Source organism: Hippocampus guttulatus, chromosome 9, assembly GCF_054856545.1.
Source record: "Hippocampus guttulatus isolate MCC_2025c chromosome 9, RoL_Hgut_1.0, whole genome shotgun sequence".
NCBI lineage: Eukaryota > Metazoa > Chordata > Actinopteri > Syngnathiformes > Syngnathidae > Hippocampus > Hippocampus guttulatus.
The window spans coordinates 10,560,236-10,579,201 of NC_141269.1; the positions used below are offsets into that span (position 1 = coordinate 10,560,236).

Consider the following 18,966-nt stretch of genomic DNA (forward strand, 5'->3'; position numbering starts at 1 on the left):
TGTACGTGTGATGGTCAGTTATGTTTCTTGTTTGACTGCTTCCACAAATAGATATTTTGGATTCTTCTGTTCCTCACAGGGATTTTGCATACGTGGCACGGGATAAAAATACAAGGATCCTAAAATGCCATGTGTTCCGCTGTGACACGCCAGCCAAAGCCATCGCCACCAGCCTCCATGAGATCTGCTCCCGGGTATGACAAGGCATATATGTCCAAACAATGCATTTCAACACAGAGTTCAAGACCATGTGTATTCTTATTTGATGGATGGCTATAACACGTTCTATTGGAATGTGAAGAGAAAACATTTTTCATGTTATATATTATGCTAGTTATTAGACTCCTTACAAATGGTGCAAAACATTACATGTCCTCAAAATGACCCAACAGGATCAGGAATATAAAATAGATTTTTTCATGTAACAAATCAATGAATCCGTTTCCTACAGTGTTTTTCCTCATTCGGGTCACGTGTGAGCTAAAGCCTAATCCCGCTGACTTTAAGATAAGATAAGATAAGATAAGAAAACCTTTATTAGTCTCGCAATGGAGAAATTCCCGATTCACAGCAGCAAAGTTATGAAAGGAAGAAGTAGAACAACAAAATATAGGAGCTGCTGGAAAGGCAGCCACTCACGCGGCGCCATTTTGAAGTCAAAATAACAAAAATAACACAACACAACACATAGGACACAGACAGTCGTGCAATCTTCACCACTTTTCTGCATACACTTTGTTGTCTGAAGCAGTTATAGATGAAAGAGGAGAGGATAGTAACCATACACAGTCTCACATTTATTTATGAACTTCAGTTAACCTAAGATGCAAGTCTTTGGAATGTGCGAGGAAGCCACAAACCAATGAATGTTAAAAAAAAAAAATGTTATGACTTTATTATCTCTAAGACGGTCTCTATTTATTTATTTGCCACCCAAGATCGCCATTTAACCAACAAAACGTAGTTGTAGTCATCGTGGTAGTGCACTACAGTATATAAATTTACTGTGTATAAAAATAGTATCCACAAAAGCTCCAATCCACTCCTATGCTTGTGGTATAATCAAATTCAAAAGTCATTTGCACGTCCATGTGTCTTCCATATTAACGTCGGAGGTTTTCATTCACCTTGATACCGGAGAAGATCAGCTAAACGCTGAAATGGAAAATTCAAAATACAATAAAGATTAAAAAATAATAATAATAAACAGTACTGCATCTGCATTCTTGTTGAACACTCTACTGAGTTAACAAGTCTTCTGCCCCGCCTTTCTCACCCTTTCTTCCCTCCTGCCATCACCCCATCTCTCACCCACATTCAGATTATGACTGAGAGAAAGAATGCCAAAGCGATGGCAGGAGGCTCTCTCCAGGACAGGATTCAGGCAGGACTAGACCTGCCCTTACAGGGTTGGTACTTAGTCCATATCATCATCACTCAGTACCTAAATCATTTACTGTAATTACCATTCGAACCATTTAAACACCGTTGATGTATTATTTTGGCAGAATTCCCCACACCAAAGACTGAGTTGGTTCAAAAGTTTCAGGTGCTCTACCTCGGAATGATGCCCGTTGCCAGACCAATAGGTAGGTGGTTCGCCCACCCGCAATAGGTGGAGTTGGAATTAGTTGAATAGTTGTCGTTTATTTTAAATAAATTAAATTGTGTTTATTCTGGGGTTCAATTGATAAGCTGCGACATAGCAGTGCAATACCGGTAATGTACTTAAAATGTGACTGTTATCCGGCTCATTGCAGGCATGGACATACTGAATGGCGCAATAGGTAGTCTAGTCAGTGCTTCCAGCAAAGAGGACTGGACTCCAGTGGCCCTCAATGTGGCCGATGCCACAGTCACCATCAGCAAAGACGAGGTCAGTCACTCAACCTGACATTGAAATGTCAGAAAAATTGCAGCGTTGGACAGTGAAGAAACAAACTTATTGATTTAAAAAAAAAAAGATGATGGATTTAAGAACACAAAGCTTGTCCGCTCCAGTGGTCCGATTTATGAAGACAACCGCACTCTGTTTTATGTGAATCCTTACGTCTCTCGTTCCCCACGCAGGATGAAGAGGAAGTGCTGGTGGAGTGCCGCGTACGATTCCTGTCGTTCATGGGCGTGGGAATAGATGTACGTACGTTTGCCTTCATCATGGACGCTGGCGGCCATCGCTATGACTGTCACGTGTTCTGGTGCGAGCCCAACGCCGGGAGTGTGTCCGAGGCTGTTCAGGCTGCTTGTATGGTGAGTTGTTGGAGGAAACCTTGAAATGATCATCAAACTTTGCCACCATGCTACACCCACCTTAGATGGCATAGGCAAGAATAAACAAATTTCCGCCGCCCATCTGTCTCATGCACCGGCTTCTGCCTGGAAATCCATCGTAGGACTGTCCAAAACATTTAACCTACGACTGCAAGTATTATAAATTAGTAGGATCATTTCAGAAATGAATATGCCCTCGGTTAAAAACTAAAATGGCCCCTGAGAGAAAAACGTTTCAGAATACTGTGAAACAGAATCTTGTTGCTTTACATAGTTTTGAGTGGGGAAATTTGTGAGCAACAAACTGCCCCGAGATTTTGTGAGTTCTTCTTCCAGGTACCACCCCAACCAGTAGCAGTTACTTAATTCTGCAAACACACACAAAGGAAAGCTGTTTTCTTCACTGGCCTCTAGGATGGCCTATTACATTTTTCCCCCCATCTTGGTGCGCGTACGGATGCGGAATGTGGGGGTTGAAGACGAATTGCAAATTTCCTGTCTTCCGAGGTAGTATCCGGCAAATTTAACTGTTTTCTGCCCCTTGGTGATGAAAGAAATCGTTGCTCTCGCTTACTTCAGACGCGGCAATGTCCCACTTTCTTTGAGTTGTGTTTGAAAGGGACAAGCGTCATGCTTCTCTTGCAGCAATTTGCCATAAAGGCAGTTTGAAACTGCCTTATGCTGTAATTAGGAAGATAAAAAGTTATCTGCCTTGTCGGGCTCTACTACATTCAATTTATTAAAAGTAAATGGAAGAACTGCATTCAGGCTATTATGTGTGCACTCAAGTCAGAAGTGATGAATTAATTCAGATTCAAGGCATGGATACAAGCAGCCGACCTTGACATATAAGTAACAGACGTCGGCTTTGTTGATTGGTAATTATAAGACCGAAAAGACCTTTAGAATCTTCTTCTCTCCAAGTTTCATGTATGTTGTTACAAAGTAGAAATGGTCTCATTATTTTTTACATTCAGAGAGGAACCAAGGGATCTATCGTAATCCCTGAATGATTTATAGTTGAGGCCTATTCCAAGACATTTGACATATTAGTAGTACCATGAATATTGGCAAGTCATTCATGTCAATAACGAAGAAAGTAGATTCTAAACAGTCTTGGGCAGGGACTGAATGAAGGAAGGCAGAGAAGTAGTTTCAAGAAAGGAATGAAGGACACAAAATAAATGGCTCTGAGAGAAGGTGGAAAGGAATATCTGAGGGAGGGAGGGAGGGAAGGAAGGTGGTCAGAAAGGAAGGTAGAAAAAAAAAGCAGGTTTAAGCACCGGTGGGAGGGATGTAAGGGCTGCATGGAAAAAAAGAGGTGTGAAGTAAGAGAGAAAAATAGGAAGGAAGGCAAAAAAATAGGTTTAAGTGAAGCAAGGAAGGCTATAAGGATGTATGAATAAAAAGCAGGCTTATGAGGAAAGAAGGCAGGCCTAAGGAAGCAGAAAAAAGGGAAGAATTAGGAAGGAAGGTAGTACAAGGCTGCGCTTTGCTATCATGTACCTTTGGTTGACCACACCCCTTTCTCTTTCTCTCAGCTGCGGTACCAGAAGTGCTTGGTGGCGCGGCCGCTCTCCCAGAAGGCCTGCGGCTCGTCACCGCCGGGCGACTCCGTGTCACGCCGGGTCTCCACCAGCGTCAAGCGGGGCGTCCTCTCCCTCATCGACACCCTCAAACAGAAGCGGCCCGTCACAGAATCGCCGCAGTGACCGGGGAAAGCATCCAAGCACGACCGACTTCCCCGGCCGTACCCTGCTCCCAGTCGCCATGGTAACTACCCGCATCGCTGCAGAAAGTACCGTAGACTCCTGTAACCATGGTAACAGCCAAGACCCTCCAGATTTTGTTCATGAGCATCATTGTGAGCGTGTTTTCAACGTGAGACGGCTAATTGTGAACAGTGTACATAGAAGCGTCTCGTATTCCCCACAGGGCGGGGCAACAAAGACAGCGCACCGTCGATTAGTCGTCGTCATTGCACGTGCTGCAGCATGACCTTGCACACTTGGCCAAGCCTGTTTACGCCCACCTTGTCCGTGTTTAAATGCGCCTCTACCGTAGACATCAATTTGACATAGACGCCATCTTGAACGCTGACTCGTGCGTCGCCGCCCGATTGGATCCTGCCACTTGGCAAGATCGGTGAATATGCAGTTTTACGGTCAAAGCCCGGAGTCATCGCTTTCAAAATGAGCAATTGTTGTATTGGGAATCTCTTACTCATTCCCTACTCACTTAACACTTTTTAGGGATTTTCTGTTGTGGACTGTTTGGTTCACTCCTGAGGTACATGGAAAAATACTCTTCAAACACTGCTCGATTTCTCTTATTAAAGGTATAACAACTATTTACCGTTTTAGTGCTCGGGCCAAAGCAATTGCTTTGGCACCATCTGGTGGCATTGTGATGCCAAGGCACTATATCATTGTGAGTTGAGGAGTTCATCTATTTGGTAGAAGTTGCCGCGCAGCCCTCTTGCAGTGTCTACAGGTCATTCCAAACTTTATCGGCAAGCGTGATTGCTGTGCGAGTGATTCCAAATACAGCCAATGAATGTTGATCGTATTTGGCCATTTATAACACCATTTTGAGATTTGAGATTTTTCTGACTTTGTGGCTAATACTATGAAGCCCTCTTCGTGCATAATACTGTTAATTCCTCCGGTGAAACGAGTTTTCACACAGAGAGCTATTTACTGTTTAATTAAGTTGCCCCAAAATACCAATGTCATTGCCTGGCTATCTTATTTCATACTATGCAAGCTTCCCAAACATACTGTAATGGGCTGATAAAGCAGTTAGAAGGGAAGGCTTTTATGTTTGTCCTATTCGGAGCTAAATTGATATCAGTTACTTGATTACTCAAAATGAATTCGATGTAAATGTCGGTGCGTTCTTTTCAGAAAATCCACATCACACATATCAGAATGTTGGTTATTATATACTCCGATTTAATATTCAATATTAATATGTCAATATGTACCATCACCGTGAGCATGTTGCATATATTGTTCGCTTTAAACATTCATAAACAGATACAGAACTTGATTCGGTGCTAACATATATCGTAAACTGTCAGTGAAAATGGATAATGATTAGATTAAAAGTTCATATCATTATTATTCTATTTCTTGAATGTTAGCATCTGTGTGTAAATGAGCGGCATTAACTTTAGTTAATAGGTTGTTGTTTTATTTTACTTGCATTACTGTGTGGGCAGAGCTGCCACATCCTATATGGCGGAAGCTAAGACGTGGCAATGGGCCAACCCATTCAAGGTGGTGTCTATGTTCTTGTGTCTATAGTCCCCCCCCCCCCCCCCGCTCCCCTTTTGCTCTCACACTTGACATGCAGAAGACTGTAAGATGCGCTAGGAAAGGAAGTGTCAAAATGACGACTTCAATAACGAGGACATGAGTAAATAAAAAAAATGTGTCTCGCTCACATGAACCCGCATGAAACTTCCTTTCCTAAACAAATAATCCACGTGAGGCAATATCAGTACACTGCTGCTTTTACATACTGAAGGAGTGAGAAAGGACAGATGCTTGGCCTGCATGGTCAAAAAACTAACAAAAAAAAACCAAAACAACAACAACAAGCGGTGACCCTTCACCCAAAGCATCCCCTCACGTATTCGCCATTTTGTCACCACTCGGATGATGACACATTATAGCCATAAGGCAGAGGACGCACAAGACTGGGGTGATGTTTAGCCCCCGCGGGCAGAAGAGAGACTGCTGCTTTCACACCCCGCACATGTGGCCATGCTGGCAGACGTGCTGCTCTGCATCTGGACCCCAGCCAAGTGCTTTTCAACCTGTTGCTGTCATTTTATTCACATTGTGTGAAGGGAAAACAAAAAAAACCCACAAAAAAAACAACTCCACCTTTTTTTGGTGGGGGGAGGTGCGTTGACTCATGGCATGTCCGCATGAACAGGGGTATTTGTTTTGTTGTATTTCTCTATGCATTTTGACCTCAGGTCCACATGCAAATTACATTTATCAAGTCGCCTTTTTCGACCTTTGTCGGTGACCCGAATGAGAATCCGTGGAAAAGAGGATGAATAGATATTTATTTGGAGTGTAACACACTTCACTCTTCATCAGTTCACGACAGTTTTTTTTTTCAACCATTAACATTGCTTTCTCAAAGAGAGCATGCCATTTTCCACCCTTTAGATTGTTCAATAATTTGTATTAATAAATTAATTCATTAAATTAAATACTACCCACACATGTGGACTGACTAATAATATAAATTTGTGAAAATATATTACCTTTACCAAATTGTGACATAAGACGCTCTGGCCTGATGGCAGCAATTTCTCGTTGTTTTGTATTCAAATGTAAATCTGCCAAAGACATTTTTGTTATTTAAAAAAACAAAACAAAACGGAACGCCCGTGTTCATGTGGATATTGCTTCAAGCAAATAGGAAGTTCCCTTTGACTGCTATTGACGTGTGTCCAGGCTTCTGTGTGCTTCAATTTAATTTTTTTTTAAACTGCATACATCCTTACTTCCTGTCTTTTTGTTTTCACCAGTGCCGCACTCTCCTGACATGACTTATTTTTCACAAGAATATTTTGAGCTTTTTTTCCTTTTTCTTTTATGGATGTAACTATTTATAGCCAAACAAAAAACCCGAAAGCAACACACATGAGAAATGAGCACATTGTTCCCATTGACAGGAAAATCACCTGGCAACAATAAGTAGCCCTTCTCGCCACCTTTTGTCTGATTGAAATGTGAACGGGTTGACAAATGTATGTACATAATCTCCATGTAAGGTAACATTTGCCATTTATTGTTGTCATAAGCTATTCCTTTCATTTTGAATGTCTTTACTCATCTATTTTATTGAAATGCCTTTTTTCTTTTTTAACTCACCAAATGGCCAACGTGTAACATATAACTTGTAGATATGAAAAAAACGAGGAAAGCAAATAATGACCTTTTTTTTCTCACAGTTGTCAATTAAGTTGACGCCTGATAGGCAATTATCTATGCATTCTTTTCATGGCAAGAGTCGTTGCAATGCCTTGCAAGCCCGAGGGCAATTGAGAGGAAGACTGTATGTACTGAACAGAAATATTTTTATTTTATTTATTCTATTTTATAAAAGTATATACTGATTTTATTCATGGAGGCTGTTGAGGTCTCACTCTGAGTCATTGTTTCAGTGCTCGCAACGCTCCAACAGGCTCCGCTTTGCAGAAGGAAAAAAAAAAAGTGCAACTATACACCAGGAGCTGGGAGTTCTCTGCTGGAGGAGGAAGAGAATGCATGCAGAGGGCTCCCAGTTTCTCATAAACAACAACGACACACTCCATTTCCTGCCAATGGATGTGTAGGCTCCTGTTTGCTGCTCACTGATTTGTACACGTTATCAATGTAACCAATTGTGAGAATAAACAGCATCTTAAAACGGACTGGGCTGTCTGCATCAGATCTGCAAATTGGAGGTATACCACACTTGGCTAGCAGTTTTATTTTAAGACAATTTTACGTAAGAAAATGAAACTTCAGTTTTATTTATTCATGTATTTTCTCCAGAATATATACAATACGATATATACAATTTTAATACCCCACCTTGAAAGTCAAGGCCTTTATGTGGCCCACAAATGAAAATAAAATGTGTTGTCATTTCTTGCTACGATTTTTTTTTTCTATTTTGGTCGAAAGTCTGTCCCAAAATTGTGATCCTAATTACAAACATTTTGCTCCAAATCAATTCTTTCAAAATCATTTCTTGATCAAAAAGCATCCTTCTTTCTTGAAATGAACAAAAACATCAGTCCGTTCCACACCCACGTCGGGCTCCTCCTGGTATGCTTACCGTGGCCGCCAGGGGGCAGTGTAATACAGATGCACACACAAGCGTTTCACTGAATTTTAATATTTTTAAAACATTTTCACAGAGGATATGAATATACGCCTGTGGGTGTTATGTCTGTCTACACAGGTGGCTGCACGGTTTGCGTTCAAATATCCGTTGCGTAAGAATTTATAAAACCGGATGCAATTTGTTTGACCGTCTATGGCGTTTCACAGTTTGCATTTTTTTCATTCTATTGATGGGATGTGGGTCAGTGCTTCTGTTTGTGTTATGGCCAGCAGAGAAGAACTTCTTTTTAGCATTTGAATTATTAATGAAAAGCAGACATTTAGTCAATGCCACTTTGGACTGCAAATAAGTTGCGTCTAGCCAACAACAGAAAAAAATTCAACAGTGCTCTCATCTCAAGCACATTTGCTTCTCTGCCTCGGAGAAAATCCATTATTAAGGTGACCGCCCCATCACTCTCAGTTTAAATACATGCCCAATGGTTTTATATAGAAGGCAAAGTCATTGGGAGTGACAGAATCCAACTGGCCGTGAAATCACAATTACCGTACACTGCTTGAAGCAAATGAGAGGAAGCCAAAGGCAGAGGAGCTTCCCTGACAAACACACTGAAGGAGGGGCAGCAGATCTGCATTCAAACTGTGTTTGCTGCCTTTGGCCTCGACTCCAATTGTCTTTCTTCTACTTATTGCACATTTTTTTCCCTTTTTTTCCATTTTCGCTTTGAGCTCAAGCTGCAGTGTCTCTAGCACTCGTACTGAACAAAATAAGGCAGTTGCCTTTGACAAGGGAAATGCTAAAGATTGTCTCAGCGCTAGCTAGTTCTCAGCTTTTCACATGACTGTGCGTTTACCTGAATGGCAGCAGTTTGTTGGGGGTGAATGTTTTTTTTCCAACACCCTCTTCACCTGCTGTTCATTTTCCTTACCAGACACTGAGCACGTACAGTTGAGCACAGTTTGAACCTGTGGGACTTCCAAAGGGGCTTCATTCAATGGAGTTTGTACCATCTGAAACAGAATTTTAAACTTGCCGGTTACATTCATGCCAATTGAGGAGTGTTGTGCAAATGTTGCAAGTAGATTTTTGAAAAGTGTCAGGAAGGCATATTTCTGTGCGTATATTGCATGTGCACAGACATTCATGCTTGGAGATAGTTTTTTTTTCTCTGATAAGCTGTAAAGACCATCCACCCTGCCCCCTCATCCCCCACTTTACTGCTGTGTTGTCACTACCATGTGTTGACGCGTTATTTACAGTATGCAAAATTCGGTCTGCGCATCTGGTTTGTTTTATGTTTTCAGTGAAAGTAAACAAGGCCATTGAAAAATGTGTCACTTGAAATGTGCAGCGAAATTCAGAAAAATATATAGGCTTTAAATCATCAGTGAAGTTTGGCATCTTAAATCCAGCCTAAATTACTCATAGAGACCACTTGTGGTTTCCTGGGGACCACCAGGAGTCCACAGGCCAAAAGTCAAACCTTGATGTTTATTAAGTGCGTGTGTGAGTGTGTGTGTGTGTGTGTGTGTGTGTGTGTGTGTGTGTGTGTGTGTGTGTGTGTGTGTGTGTGTGTGTGTGTGTGTGTGTGTGTCTCACAGGTTAAGCCGCAGGCCAGTTGTCTTGCTTTCTGAGTTGTAAGTTTGTTCATGTTGCTTTAGGACACGAAACCACGAGACAAGTCCTTCAGCGGATTCCAGTCTGTCAAGAAAGGGTGAATGTTTTTGTTTCTTGAAATCACCTCTTAAAATCAATCTCTGCTAAATGCGGATTCACCGACTTTAACCACGTGGTCCACCGCAGACATCCCGCTGAGCTTAGTGCTGTTTAACGAATACATCCACTTGAGTACATGTTTAACGTCAAGCCAAAAACTGTTGTTGTTTTCTTTTCCGTGGTTCTGTAAGGCGTCCCCATTTTTTTTTTCAACTTTTACCTCCCTGGTGTGCTTGGTTACCAATTTTATGGCACCAGACAAACGACCTGTCGGCTTGTTAGCTCTGTTTCACTCCCCCCAGTGCTCGCGCGCGCGCGCGCGCACACACACACACACACACACACATACTCTTTGTCTGTGTATGTCTCATCACACTTGTTTTATTGTGTCGTTTACAGATTCCCAGTTGCCACTGCTACCCATGCATCATTTGACAAGTATAACTGGGCTGACGATATGAGCAGATACAAATGGCTTCTTAAGTCCATCCTTCGTTTCCGCCCATTCCTCCATTTTCTGATACTGCACAAGCACATGGCGGAGAACGACTACGCATGGCTACCTTACGAGGCACTTTAATGGTCAGCGGGAGTGTCGTGAAAATTGTGTTTGGGCTGAGACGGGACTTTTTGTCACACAGGATGGGACTCACAATATGCTGCGACATGGTAAAGCGGCTGTCCGTCATCATCTCCTCCAGTAAATCTTGGTCTGGTCGCAAAACAACAGGTTAGTGTTTATTAAAGAACATACACTCACCGGCCTCAACGTTAGGTACCAAATGCCCAATGTAATGGATGCGTAATTGAATATTGAATTTGACACATTTGAGTGTGCTGAAGGTCAGCTTGGAAGGCTTGTTGCTCAAGTTCTCTTGTCAGTGTTCTCTGGCAAAGACAGGGTGTGAATCTTCTTCTCATAATGCAGAAACTGATGCTTTAGCGGTTCCTCTGAACGCAGACGTCGCAAGATGGCCGCTGCCTGCGGGAAAGCTCGATCAGATGGAGGCGGAATGTCGAAGATGTGAACAGCTGGAGAAAACAAAGAGAAAGATAAAGTGGTAGAATAAAGGTGCAGGTATGTGAAGATGGTACATATAAAAGCATTATTTTCTTCACTGAGCCCATACAGTACCATGGACAACCATTCACACACATTCTTGCTGTCACTGAGCAGGGTCTGAACTCCACCTGCATGGACATCAGGCAAATGTACCACTAAACCATGGGTGATGTAAAAATAAAAAAATCTAAATAATAATTCAATTAACATCCTGAGAGCAGCCATGTGGTTAACAAAAATACAGGGTGAAAGGTGACTGCGAGATGTTACTCCACTTTTACTGACCTGGCCTTATTGAGCCAACTGAGCAATTACGACTATTGTTCGTTAAGTAGCCGAAACCCGAGGACTCCGGTTATCATGGTTCAAAAAATCCACCTTTGGTTGTTTGTGAGCGTGAGTCTCAGCCCTACAGGCTACTGTGCTCTTACTGTTGCAATTAAACACCCTCTTGGACTGCAGTGGCATCAATAAATGATGGTCAGCGGTCCAGCTCTTTGTGACCTGCTTCACTCATGACACGTACACGCTGAATTGATGACATGACTTGACAATGAGGATTCAATTCTAAAAAAACATTCACTTCTGATAAAAGTGGGTATCTGTGGGTCTTAAATTATCCTCAGAAGAGGATAGTTCGAGCGTGTTTTTTTCCCCCCCTCTCCCTACGTTGTGGTTTCCTTTCTGAACTCTGACTGTAAATTTCCCCATTGCGGGACAAATCAGAATCAGAATCAGAATCATCTTTATTGGCCAAGTATGTAGAACACACAAGGAATTTGTCTCCGGTATAACACGCTGCATTAGTATCATCGTAAACAACAACAAAGGATATCTTAATCTTAATCATCTATTACAGAATGATGGGAATAGAACCATAATGCTTCCAGAAGCATGCGCAAAAAGGAAAATGAATGAATATCAAACACTTTTTTGGAGGGGACAGGGCTTGGGTGAGTATTTCCAATGCTGCTGGAGAAGCTTTCGTTCTGGAAGAAAAGGCTACAGGAGATTAGTGTAATCTGCATAAGTGATGGGCTATTTAGAATTCTACAGTAGGCTTTTTACTTTTGTCACCCACAGTCCTCCTCTACAGATCAGCATATTTCCTCCATATGGATGTTCTCTGTAAAGTACAGACCTTTGACAGTTGTCAAAAACTGGTTGTTTCTTCGCAGCACTGTGCTGTTTCGTTCCCTTCCTTTGCTCTGCACGACTGTCTCTATTTTAATTATCCTAATTTGTAATTTTGCAGCAAGTAGCAAATACCAAACCATGTCACGTAGTGCAGCTCAAAAGTAGTGTGCACCAAAACATTTTTTTAAAATATACTTTATATTTTGATGAATATTTCATTGTTGGTGTTGGATTAAAACAAAAAACAATAAAAGAAAATTATCTTTGTAAAAGTCTAATTTTGTAGACTCCTGTGTTGAAACATTCTGCGTTCACACCTGACAACCACTCGATGACAAATGGGATAGATGCTGCCACCTACTGTCCATGTCTCCACAGCACACGTCAAATATTTTTCTAAGTGGAAACAAAAGGGGAAAAAAAGCTTACAAAAACGGACGGTTCTTAACACAGTTTGCTCACAAATTTATTAACACTGCATTAAGTCTTGTCCTGTACGTTTAGTTGAACACTAATCTAATACTGTATTCTATTATAAGAATGGCAACAGATGGATACCCAAGTTAATTGTACTGTCTGACTTCAAGTGTAAAAAGTAACGTACCCCGCCTATCATTATATGTCATTGGCACAGATTAAAGAATTTTTTAAAAAAAGTTATAATATATGTCGTGGACAAATGATCTTTCACAACATTGACTTTTTCATTTAATTCATTGCAGCAGAAAATGCCTGGCAGGCAATGCCTCCCTGAGGGGAAATTCATTTTACAATCGCATACAATACAAAGGTCAGGCAACATTCGGCAACAACATCATCATGGTGACCCAATGGTTCTTAGTTTTTCCTTCCAGTGTGGACTTTTATATATAAAAAGTCGACACACCCTTGTTCAAATACTTTATTTTTGTGACATAATGTGACCTACTGAATACAGTAATCTTTACAACTGGATTTTGATTTTTTTTTCTTAGTAAATAAAAATAAAGAGCTGAGATAACGTGGTTGCACAAGTGTGCACGCCCTCTCTTAAAATAAGATTGTCTTTTAGAATTTTGGCCAAAAAGTACAACCTTGGTTTCAAAATTGAAATTTCCCAAATGCACATGGAAAAAAATGTGTTAGGGTTCGATGAAACATTTAACATGAGTTCAAGTGTGATTGGTTAATTCTGAAAACAGCCACATCCCCGAACTAAGAGTGTGTGCAGGTCTGTGCAACCATATTATCCATCCATCCATCCATCCATTTTCCGAACCGCTTGATCCTCACTAGGGTCGCGGGGGGTGCTGGAGCCTATCCCAGCTGTCTTCGGGCAGTAGGCGGGGGACACCCTGAATCGGTTGCCAGCCAATCGCAGGGCACACAGAGACGAACAACCATCCACGCTCACATTCACACCTAGGGACAATTTAGCTAAGTTGTTTATTTTTAACCCCCCCGTAGACTCTTTCTATCCATTATACAGCACCAGTGTCTGGTTTTGAATCTCAGCTCCGGCATTGCTATGTGAAAATCACCTTTTCTCTGTGTGCGTATGGGAGTTTACTGGGCATTCCATCTTCCTGCCACAATCCCCAAAATATGTATGCTCGGTTCATTGAAGTTTCCATAGGTGTGAACGTGTTTTCTGATACTACTAATCTAATCAAGAATATCTGATCCGTAGCGATTTACTACAAATAGACTCCAGTCAACTTGTCGCCAGGCATTATGAGTAGTCTATGTACCATTATGGTGTTACTCTTCCATGTTACCAGCAGGGGGCAACATCTTTCATGAGCGCTGCCTCCTACATGGAGGACCGAGGAAATATTGGAATAGACTACGTAAGAAGTGAGCTTTTAACATGACATTTGACTCCGTTTTTGTTATTCGCCGTGGTTTGGTTTAAAATATAGTAAAGTTACTCCACTGAACATGACATGTTTAATCAGAAAGTAGGGGGGAAAAAACATGGCATGGTTTTCATCCAAATGAGCCACGGGTGGGAGTCCAGCTGGCAAGATTATCCCGTCCAACACGCGTCATCAATGTCGCCTCACAACAGGACTCTTGCTTGCTTTGTACAGTATGTGTTGTGTTTGTGTGTGGCCAAGGGTCGCATTTGTGTGTATAAACCATATTCAATAATCGGCCCAGCTGGAGATGGCGGGTTGCGCGGGTTTAAGCCGACCTGGAATTTTCTCAATCAAGGTCTAATCTTTACAGCAACCTGTACAATGCTGCATTAAAACCTTCTTGTTTTACTCGGTGTACTTATACATGCGTCAACAGTCTCCGGTGATACAGTGCAGTATTTTCTTTATCTGTTACGAGTCACTTATATGACCTTGATTTGTCTTGGAATCCTACATGCAAAACAAGGTCTTGACAAGATGTTGAACCCGATTTCTATAATACAGTGACTCCCAAACACTGCCACTGCGCCACGGGAAAACCTCAAGTGTGTGCGTGCGCGCGTGTGTGTGTGTGTGTGTGTGAGTGTGCATGTGCTTATGCACGTGTGTGTTGGCGATGATAATCCGTTTGGATTTGATCTGTTTCACTCATCAAAAGCCAATTACAATGTATGAGGCATCATACCAACACACACGCACGCACGCACACGCACACACACGCTCAGTGTGCCCTTCAACTGACTTTACATGGTGCCACACGCCTAGTTACAGTTGCTTAAGTGGAAAAGTACCAGCCAGGTAAGAACTTTAGCCTTATTCATGCATCACAGCTCATTTGTTGATTCTTCCTTGCATATTCATATTGTATTACAAGAAATGGTGCATGCTATAGCAGAACAATTTTCAAACATAGCCACACACATTGATAAGATTCACCACAATGACCTACACTGTGCACTTTTGCTCTTATTCTACCCCATCTGACGGCTTGTTTGACTACTTGTTGCAGGTTGGAACCCATGCAAGCGCAGCAAAAATACGTTGACTGCGCACAGGAAAGCTGAAGCTGAAATTTGAACTGTGAGGTAGGCCTACAAGTCACGACCTCACTGTGCTAACGCTACACTACTCATCTGATTCAATTGAGGCTGGCTGGAGAGATAGCCAACACAAAATGCTACAACCCAGGATGAAAAAAAACCCTCCCTTACAAATTCCAGTCAAAAGCAACCAAAAAAACATGGCACCTGAGTGATCAAATTGTTTATTGTCGGTGGTACAGTAATCCCTCATTTATCGCGGTTAATGCGGACCGAAACCACCCACGATAGACAAAAATTAGCGAAGTAGCGAACCCCCCCGCCCGTATATGTACATGTGTATGAGTATAAATAATATTTATAAGGCCGAATTTAATGGTATACATGCAAATTTGTAGTAATTCACATGACTTGATGCTATATACTAATATATTTAAACATGTATAAGTTAGGTTAGGTCGTTAGTGTATGAGTAACGAAATACAGTAAACACATGTATGTAGTACTGTATATGTTGCTCTATGTGACTTGCTGTTGTTTTGCTGACTTTCACTGCCTCTCGCGGACCTTTTGCGGACTTTTTGCGGCATTTTTGCTTTCGTTTTTTTTATTCTTATTTTTCATGAATATGTTTGAAAAAATCTGCGATGCACGAGGCCGCGTTAAACCAACCGCGAAATAGCGAGGGACCACTGTATATTACAAAATCGAATTAATATTCTGACACGTGAAAAGGCTTTTACCGTCGTATTCCGTTTTTTTGGACATGTCCCAAATAATCTAACTGCAGACAGATATGACAAAGTGACATATTTTCCACCAGACCCTCCATGCAAAGCTGCTCGTGAAAATAACAACAAAAAATGCTTTCTTAAGCACTGTATTTTGAAAGTCGCATTCAAGTCAAACTAACACAACATGCTTTTGCGCCAAGTGGTGGATACGTACTTAGTAACTAGTATGTGCGTGTGTGTGTGTGTGTGTGTGTGTGTGTGTGTGTGCGTGTGCGAGCGTATGTGTGTGCGTGTGTGTGTGTGTGTGTGTGTGTGTGTGTGTGTGTGTGTGTGTGTGTGTGTGTGTGTGTGTGTGTGAGAAGATGCTGATGCACTGTAATGGCACTGTACTCAGGTTAATTGCACCAATTGTTCCAATTGTTCGGCACGTTTGTTACTCAGTCAGCAAATACAAAACCAATCAAATCATCCTGATTCCTCTCAATGACCCCGGCACACCCATGAAGTAAAACTGCCTTTATCTCCTTTGCTGTTACTACTGCGTTGCGAGGTATTCTATTATTCAAGAGAGCATGTTCTTTTAACAGAATGATCAACTCTCCAGCTCTATTTGCCTCATCTTACCGATGTTCAAAAGACAAGGCATATGAAGACCTCAGCGAATTCTGAGAAAATCAATTGATTTGTAACTGGGCCAAAAGTGTTTATAGAGACATTATGTCCTGCATGCCATAAATTGTGTAAATTTATGGTTTAATAAGCCCTATTGTTTTGAAGGGCCTGGAATAGCAGCTCGCCTTTGACCTCAGCTAAACGTTTTAAATTGTTGTTTTTGAATGTATAGCTATGAGTCCTGAAAGTTCGGCAGAAAATCGTTTTTTGTCAAAATATGACTTGGGCCGTTATTATTAAGAAAATGTCGAAATGTGACACTTTACAGTTAAAGAAAAAAAAAATCCCACTCCCCCACCACAAACCAGAACAATGTTGATGTTCTGGCTCCCTTCCATATTCCAAAACGTGCATGCAAGGTTGCTCGAAGGCTCTAAATCAGGGGTGTCAAACTCATTTATGTCGTGGGCCACATTATAGTTTCCGGTTCCCTTGGAGGGCCGTTATGGCTGTGAAACCATATAAGGAAGTCAAGAATAATGGTTTATTCAACTATAGTTTGAATTACTGTAATGAGGGTTTTGGTAACAAGAAAATTTACAATAGTTCTCGTATATATTACATACAAGAATTTGAAGTTTTGGTACAAATTTTAGCAAGCATCATAGAAGACAGCATGTTTGATTTGCTTTAGCGGGCCACGTAAAAAGATGCGGCAGACCAGATCTGGCCCCCGGGCCTTGAGTTTCACACCTGTGCTTTGAATTATCCTCTGGTGTCAATGCGGGTGTGAATGGTTTGTCTATGTGTGCCCTGTGATTGGCAGACGACCAGTCCTGGGTGTGCCCAGCCTCTCCCCCAAGGTCAGCTGGGACAGGCCCTAGCACACCTGTAACACCAGTATGGAAGCCCAATATTTTATGAAAAAAAAATTATTAATATAGACTATAGCATTACATATTAACATTTTTAAAGGGGCGGGGGGCGGGGTTGATTTAGGACAACAATCCCTGTAGGTAGTCAATTTGAGGACATTTAAATGGAGATGAAGGCCCAATGTGTTGTGATCTGAAGCACAGTAAAATCAAAACATGGTGAAACGATGAATGTATGAGACCAACTCTTTTATTCGTGAAATGATTTCATTGTCTGGATGACAACTTGGGAGGAACCGTGTTGCTTCATGGCCATGGTGTAAATTTAGCGTCCTTGCTCATTCGCTTGTGCTTGTGGACTTTTTGTAAGACCTAATAGATGTTTTAAGTCAATAAGTTTCTGTTAAGTAAGCATTTGTGCGTTGAGCAACTCGTGCAACGGCCTCAAGCCTCCTCCCAGCACAGAGTTCAGCCGCCGCTGTTGAAAAGTTACTTCTCTGTGTGAGCACATCTGACTCAATCTCAGTTTCCTATTCACACAAGTTCCCTACTGTGTGCGCGAGCAACGCGTGTGTGTGCGTGTGCTTTTGTGTGTGTGTGCGCGCGCACACTAACCTATGCATGTGTATGTGTGTTGCTGCTCAAAACAGAAATCCAGCTTCCTCCTCTCTTCTATCCTCAGCATTGTCGGTTGCCTTAGCGCTCGGAGAGGCTCTGGCCGGCCTCATCTCTATGACGACAAGGTGTTTGCGAGGAGCTTGAGGGAAGGAAGAAGGAAGAGCATTCGTCCCGCCCCATTTTAATTCCTGCGAGATCTTCAGGTAAGTAAGCAGACACGTACAGTTGAATGAAATGGGGAATGCTGTTGTGCGGTGTGTTTAAACTTCTCTGCATGATCAAACACGCGCTGTGACGACATTAAATGGTGGGTGCGGAAGTGATGAAGTCACGACATTTCAACGAGAGGCACGTACGAAGAAACAAACAAAAAAAAACAAACCTCACCAGTCGAGCTGGTAGTACTTAACAAACGAACAGGGTTGCCGGCCGCAATTTGGGCATTTGTTGACCATCAGGGCCAACAAGGCCTTCTCTGCTAGCCTAACCACTATCAAGGGGAACGACCTACTTTTACAAAGTCAAGTCAAACATTTGTTCCCTGAAACTGTATTAATTGACTTCAAAGTCGTTGTTTTGTCGCGTTTCGCTTGGCAGCGGTGCATGAATGTGTATGTTATATTTTTTTGTTCAATCTGACTTCAGCCTCTTATGTGCTACCATGTCAAGCTAATCAACCTGAAGCCCAAATTTTCCACTCATCGACGGTGCAGTGGTTAGCGAGTTGACCTCACCGTGCAGAGGTCGTGGGTTCGATCCCGGCTCCTCCCTCCCTGTGTGGAGTTTGCATGTTCTCCCCGTGCCTGTGTGAGTTTTCTCCGGGTACTCCAGTTTCCTCCCACTTAAACACTCTAAATTGTACCTCGGTGTGAGTGTGAGCGCGGATGGTTGTTCGTCTACATGTGCACTGCGATTGGCTGGCAACCAGTTCAGGGTGTCCCCGCCTACTGCCTGAAAATGGCTGGGCTGGGATAGGCTACAGAACCCCCGTGACCCTCGTGAGGATAAAGTGGATCGGAAAATGAATGGATGAGAAAAGTTATTATACATTATCAATGGCTGCAATTAACTCGGTTAAGTCCCTAATGAAAGACCGGTTATCAAATACAAAAATACGGGCCGTCACTTGATTTGGGACCC

At 42.1% G+C, this 18,966-nt stretch overlaps 2 protein-coding genes and 1 long non-coding RNA gene across 8 annotated transcripts in view; 2 read left to right on the forward strand and 1 right to left on the reverse strand.

Moving 5' to 3' along the window:
* The window catches only part of apbb2b (amyloid beta (A4) precursor protein-binding, family B, member 2b), a 52,067-nt gene extending 44,356 nt beyond the window's left edge, over nucleotides 1-7,711 (forward strand). For 4 of the 5 annotated variants that reach the window (XM_086120350.1, XM_086120352.1, XM_086120351.1 and 1 more), the window contains 6 exons: nucleotides 80-194; nucleotides 1,322-1,409; nucleotides 1,509-1,589; nucleotides 1,761-1,876; nucleotides 2,071-2,250; nucleotides 3,813-7,711. In XM_086120350.1, the coding sequence (XP_085976476.1) occupies nucleotides 80-194; nucleotides 1,322-1,409; nucleotides 1,509-1,589; nucleotides 1,761-1,876; nucleotides 2,071-2,250; nucleotides 3,813-3,983 (751 nt within the window). In that variant the 3' untranslated portion in view covers nucleotides 3,984-7,711. The remainder of the gene's footprint in view (nucleotides 1-79; nucleotides 195-1,321; nucleotides 1,410-1,508; nucleotides 1,590-1,760; nucleotides 1,877-2,070; nucleotides 2,251-3,812) is intronic. The other variant, XR_015101855.1, reaches the window with a different exon arrangement.
* Nucleotides 7,712-8,161: 450 nt separating this feature from the next.
* On the reverse strand, nucleotides 8,162-18,678 carry LOC147200274 (uncharacterized). The gene is made up of 5 exons (XR_015101856.1): nucleotides 18,561-18,678; nucleotides 17,824-17,965; nucleotides 10,500-10,878; nucleotides 9,730-9,831; nucleotides 8,162-9,140 (listed from the first exon to the last, which is right to left on the reverse strand). It is a non-coding gene; the product is annotated as an uncharacterized LOC147200274 (long non-coding RNA).
* Nucleotides 17,889-18,966, forward strand: part of rbm47 (RNA binding motif protein 47) — a 28,623-nt gene continuing 27,545 nt past the window's right edge. The window contains exon 1 of one of the 2 annotated variants that reach the window (XM_086120357.1): nucleotides 17,889-18,029. The gene's annotated coding sequence lies outside the window, so the exon portion shown is untranslated. The remainder of the gene's footprint in view (nucleotides 18,030-18,966) is intronic. The other variant, XM_086120358.1, reaches the window with a different exon arrangement.